The sequence below is a fragment of the Anastrepha ludens genome, chromosome 6, assembly GCF_028408465.1.
Source record: "Anastrepha ludens isolate Willacy chromosome 6, idAnaLude1.1, whole genome shotgun sequence".
NCBI lineage: Eukaryota > Metazoa > Arthropoda > Insecta > Diptera > Tephritidae > Anastrepha > Anastrepha ludens.
In genome coordinates, this window is record NC_071502.1 from 93,477,970 (window position 1) to 93,484,322 (window position 6,353).

General features: G+C 34.0%; 2 protein-coding genes across 2 annotated transcripts; one reads left to right on the top strand and one right to left on the bottom strand.

Annotated features, from left to right (window-relative positions):
• Nucleotides 1-407: 407 nt before the first annotated feature.
• Nucleotides 408-990, top strand: LOC128865999 (uncharacterized). The gene is made up of 2 exons (XM_054106451.1): nt 408-614; nt 713-990. The coding sequence occupies exons 1-2, from the start codon at nt 483-485 to the stop codon at nt 923-925; spliced, it is 345 nt and encodes a 114-aa protein (XP_053962426.1). The 5' UTR covers nt 408-482; the 3' UTR covers nt 926-990.
• LOC128865998 (trafficking protein particle complex subunit 5) lies at nt 982-1,915 on the bottom strand. The gene is made up of 3 exons (XM_054106450.1): nt 1,634-1,915; nt 1,253-1,562; nt 982-1,186 (listed from the first exon to the last, which is right to left on the bottom strand). Exons 1-3 carry the CDS (start codon nt 1,807-1,809, stop codon nt 1,088-1,090), a joined length of 585 nt encoding a protein of 194 aa, XP_053962425.1. The 5' UTR covers nt 1,810-1,915; the 3' UTR covers nt 982-1,087.
• Between the last annotated feature and the right edge of the window lie 4,438 nt (nt 1,916-6,353).

Here is a 6,353-nt window from a genome sequence, read left to right on the forward strand (position 1 = left end):
CAGAAATACACTCGGAAGTTTTCAATGACCTACCGAGGAGCGACCGCATTGGTAAAAACGAGTTCTTTCATTTCCACGGTGAATTTCGTACCCTAGCCCTTAATTGTAATTGTACATAGTTTCATTTGACTACGGTGACCGCCGTCTGATACCTTGTACATTTGGAAAATATCATTAAAGCATAATCAAAAGCATAGAGTAATCTACTCACTGTTAACATACAACTACATTTACTCAACTGCCCTTCAGCTTTTTCAAATAAGTGCATTACATTTAAGAAAAACCTACAAAAGTTTCCGGAACCCCTGAAAATTAACAACTTCCGATCGGCTGACACTAATCTATTACAAAAACATACTTTGCAATATTGCCAACACATAAGCATATGCCAAAACTTTGACATTTCACTTTGACGGCAAAAATTCGGTAGGTGAATTAATTGTACTTCACCGTGTGTATCAAAACGAAAACAATCCGCAAAAATGCCTGAATTATCAACAACGGAGAAGGATTTCCTACGCCGCAAACATGAACAGACATCAAAATTGCGTGCCGAATACTTGAAACAGATTTCGAATCCCCACAGACATGCCACAGGCGAAGGTGGTACTTTGGTAAATATATTAACTATTTGCGCGTTGTTATGTCATCAACAGCCGAGATATTTATTTGACGTACTAAGCTAATTAAATGATATGTTCCTTGCTTACAGTTCGATGCTGGTTTGGCGCGTTTCCAATCGATGCGTGTTTCCAACTTTGAACACTTCAAGCCAACTGGTGTGGCTTTCCGCGCCGGCTTCTTCTCAGTCGTACTGCCTATTGTCCTCTATGCTTGGGCTTTGAAATCAGAACGTGATGGCCGTGAACAAAAGTACCGCACTGGACAAGTAGCATACAAAGATCGTCAATTCAAATTCATTTAAGTCGGATGACTGAAAGCCAGTAATGAAACTGGTTTAACAGAAATAAAATGGTCGAGTTGGAAATGAGTGCATATGCTTTTATTAACGAATATTCTTAGTATAATTATATGGAAATTCGAACACAAGATTATAATCAATTTAAAAATAAAACTGCGAAAAGATTTACTTCTCTTCCAATTGCTTGTCACGTGCAATAACGTAATCTTCGAACTTGACCATGTACGTTGTGCCCTTATGCCAATGCGCCGACACTTTGCAAGGCTACAATAAGAATCCAAATTAAATATATGAATTCAAGTTCATATTTTACTTCATTATTATACTCACAAATCCACAATGCGTTAGCACCGCCTCCACAATGCCAGCCGTGAAATTTGCACAGTTCAATGTACTCTTGTCTTTAGGCACACTTATGAATGTATTCACCAGCGGCTCCTTTTCAATAATATAATATGTGCGTTCATCATCATTTGCATGCTCTAGCTTCTCAGCTTCTTTGCCAAATAAATTCTTCCAAACAGTTGTTTTCACAAACAATAGCATTTGTGTCAACTTTGTTTCACGTTTAGCATTGCGTTCACGCACAAAATATAAATCAATAACGCGTGTGCCCACGTCTTGGCCAAGCTCATGCAACCTTTTCAAGGGAACATAAAAACCAGGATAATAGAATATGATATTCAAGGAAAATATGAACGGTAAGCGCACCTGTTTTGTAGTTCTTGCACAGTGCTCACTTGGCTTTGGCAGTACTGCACAATTTCACTAAATAGCAATGCTACGATGCTTTGGGATACCTCTGTTTTGCCCTTGGACAGTGGTCGATCAAGAATGTTTGTACGTGGCCGCATTGATGACATTTTCAAAGCTTCCAATTTTTCCATGGCTTCAGGATATACTTGCAAATGATTGAAGAATTGTTAAAAACACTTTCTTCGTAGAGTGACAACATAAACTTAATTGTGTTTTGTTGTTTTGACTCACAGCTGTTGTTCAGAGTTGTAGAGTGACCAGATGGCATATTTCAAAATAGCCGCAGAATATCTCCTTGAAAATTGAAATAACCGGAGATGAATGGGCTAAACGTTTAATTATTTTTGTTGTTCAATACAACTGTATAACTAAAGTATCATAACAGTGATATAAATTAAATGTTTCACACTTAAATATCGGTTAATTACGCGGGTTCATTAATTCAACAAAAAGGCAACAACGTAACACAGAACACAACTAGGACAGATAGAACAACTTTGGACGTTTTCCGGCAGGCCGGTCGGGACCTTCCTTCATACGCCTAAAAATTGCCTCTTTACAGAATTTGCCCAAAAAAGTTTTTACGAGAGTTTTTAAGGGGTTATATGCAGTTAAAAGGCCGAAAAAGAGCGAATTTTCCAGAATTTTTTCTGAGAAAGCTTTTAAATTTATTGATCTAAAAATTTGTACACATATTACGTTAACTTTTAAGACTTAGTATTAGTAAAAATATTTATTTGGAAAAGAGCTACAGCTGATCTCCGGGAGCTCCTCTCAAAAAAACGTTTTGCGGTGGCCGCTATATTTCTGAACTGGATCCACAGAAATTAAACACCCAAACAGATTTCGTTAAAGTAATGTCAAATCTAGTAATTAATCGAAGGAATCATTTTTTTGTTTTTTGACAAAATGACGGTTTCTCAAAAAAAAAATCGATTTTTGACCAAAATTTCGGCCTTAAATTATTTATAAAAAAAATATTTTTCGGTGAGAAAAATCTTCTACTAATTACCAAAAAATATATTTACGAAACTCGTGTTAAATTTTGAGACAATCAGTTTAGCCATATTCGAGTAATGTTGGTCACCGACTTTGAAAACACCATTTTGAGAAAAACGCGTTTAAAGTTTGAAAAGCACTTTACATAGGATAAAAAAATGTTTTTCAAATATTCACCGGCACGATATTAAATTTTCTGTGTGTATCCTTAAATATATGTAAGTACATTAAGAATATAAAATAAAAGAAAAAAAAACATTTTTTTTTAATTGTAACTGTATATAACCGTTTAAGATATCGCGCAGTATAAAAAAGAGGTTGTCTGTAAAGTCGGTTTACTGACGATAGTTTAACGTGATAACGTCATAAGAAAATACTGATTGAATGGTTGCATTTTCAAAAGAAAATTTTAATTTTATTTGTTTGATAGATATTTTGTATGGATATACAGAATGAGTTAACATTAACATAACATAATATACTTTAACATAACATAACATAACATAACATAACATAACATAACAAAACATAACATAACATAACATAACATAACATAACATAACATAACATAACATAACAAAACATAACATAACATAACATAACATAACATAACATAACATAACATAACATAACATAACATTACATTACATTACATTACATTACATTACATTACATAACATAACATAACATAACAAATTACCCCGTATTAAAGCACTTATCAACAGCTTTCATTTGATACCCATATTGTACATACACAACCAAAAATTAGCCGGGTCCACGTTTTGACCTATATCTCGAGACCCCAGTCACGGAGCGGCATGAAAAATACTCTGTACTAAAGCATTCACCAACAGCTTTCATTTGATACCCATATTGTACATACACGTCCGAAGGTTACCCGGGTCCACGTTTTGACCTATATCTTGAGACCCTATCTACCAATAGGTATTCAAACTATACGGAAATTATCTTCAATACCTACTTAACAATGTGTGTAAGTTTGGTTTAATTCGGTTCAAAGACACGGCGGGTCCACGTTTTGGCATATATTTCGAGACCCTAGTCATCAATAGGTATGAAAACTACCCCGTATTAAAGCACTTATCAACAGCTTTCATTTAATACCCATATTGTACATACACAACCAAAGGTTACCCGGGTCCACGTTTTGACCTATATCTCGAGACCCCAGTCACGGAGCGGCATGAAAAATACTCTGTACTAAAGCATTCACCAACAGCTTCAATTTGATATCCATATTGTACAAACACATTCTAGGGTCCACGTTTTGGTCTCCATCTCGAGACCCTAGTCACGGAGCAGCATGAAAAATACTCTGGACTAAAGCATTCACCAACAGCTTCCATTTGATACCCATATTGTACATACACATCCGAAGGTTACCCGGGTCCACGTTTTGACCTATATCTCGAGCCCTATTTCCAAAATAAAATATAATCCATGTTACTCGTGGATGATGTAGCTTTCGAATGGTGAAAGAATTTTTAAAATCGGTCCAGTAGTTTTGAGCCTATTCATTACAAACAAACAAAGTTTTCCTCTTTATAATATTAGTATAGACAACATATCTTATAAGGTATATGATAAATATTACCATACATTTTTTCCTTCATATATAATAAAAAAATTAATAATTATAACCTTAAAACAACAGGTATTATTAACAAACTTGGTTTTATTTTAAATTCTTCAAGTGAATCAAATTAATAATAATCAATAAGAAGGCATATGCAAATACAAATACGTGAATTTATATATGTACATTTGCGCATATACATACATACATATATACGCTCACTTAAGTAGGAGAGAGCAAGGAGTCGAACGTTGCCGTTCGTTTGCTTTGTTTGCTTTGTCGTTCGTTCCGCCCTTTCGCTTGCAGTTCATTCAATGCAATGAGCAAGGTAACGGCAATGAGCAAGGTAACACTAATATGAGCAAGGTAACACTAATGAGCAAGGTTACAGTAATATGAGCAAGGTAACACTAATGAGCAAGGTAACTACATATGAGCAAGGTAACACTAATGAGCAAGGTAACTACATATGAGCAAGGTAACGACACATTTTTTCGTGCGTGCAGCCTGTTAAATCGAATTATAAGACGTTATCACGTCAAAAAACTATAACCGGCTGAAATATGGATGAACAGGTACAGTGATTTCCACTAGAAAAATATGAATACACAATACATATATACATATATATATATACAAATATAAATCTTACACCCTGTAAGACATTTATCGCCACGCCTTCAATTTCGTGGCATCACCATATGGGCCTTTTCTGTTACTATTTCCACTGAAACAGAAATTTTCCCTTGGTTTTCTGTTCTTTAGGTTTTATTAAGTCTTATTTATTTAATATTTTATTTATTACTTCCTTTCCATTTAAATTATTTATTTGTGTTTTTGTGAATAATTTTATAAGGTGTTGTTTGCCTTTATTGTTATTAATGCTGTATACACATTTTTTTTGTTTTTACATTTACTTCCGTGTTCTCTCTTTCAATCAAATGGAATGTCATCTCGTCTTGCCGCAGGTTAATGGGTGTTATTCTAACTTCACTAACACTTGTAGGAGTTATGCAACTTTAAATATTTTATTTCCTCCTATGGTCATTATTTTGAATTTTGTATCTTAAAATTTGCACATAAATAATTGTAAACATTACACGGTGCTACAAAATAAAAGAAAATCGAAAGAACTCTTCAAGTGATATGCTGCATGTTTTAGGTCAGGACCAGTACAACACAAAACTGTGTTTAGAAAATTCAAAACACTCTCAAATTTTTTATTTATTGTTAAAAACCCGATTTATGGTGTTTTTGATGAAGTAAAAATGCATAACTAACCCATTTTTCAACCGATTTTTTATTTCAATATGGTCTTGGGAAGGGGAGTGTATGTGCGTTATGAATGTATGTATATAATTCTAAGATTGAACGATTGACGTTCAAAAGAAATATTCAGTAACAAGCTCTGTTTTTTGCAATTTTTTCACTTTTTTTCAATGTGATGCAATTTTTCGGCCACTATTCTCCAACGGGTACCACAAATATATACATATTTTTTAACTCCAATAAAATGTGCTCAAAATAAGCTATTTTTCATCTGCATGCATTGAAAACTGTAAAAATTACGATTTAAAAAACAAAATACCAGTCTAACGGTTAGACGCGATAGAAGTGAAACCTTCCGTAAAACAAACAGAGAGAGAATGAGACGAAGCAGCATTAGGAGCGGGATAATTATAGGTTCATTATAATATTGCTATAAAGTTCATATTTTATTTTCTTCATTTTATTATTATTCATCCTCAATGTTTTCAATTTCAACAAATGATACGAGTGGCTTATGATAGCTAAAATATGATACAAATGCTTTGGTTTCGATGTTGTCAACATATCTTTGAAATACCGCGTCAATTGTTGTTTTTGATCGTGTTGTCGATTCAGTGCGATTGTTACACATTTTTAAATTGAATGTTGTATTGAGAAAGTCAATTAAAGGAACCGCTGTGTCCAATGCAAAATTTACGTTAAAATCGCCACTTAAAATCATTGAAACTTTATCGTAATCTTTTCTAAGTATCCGCGATACTTCCGGTTGTGTTGGTTGGTTAGAGTGGTGATTCATCCAGAATCCAACTA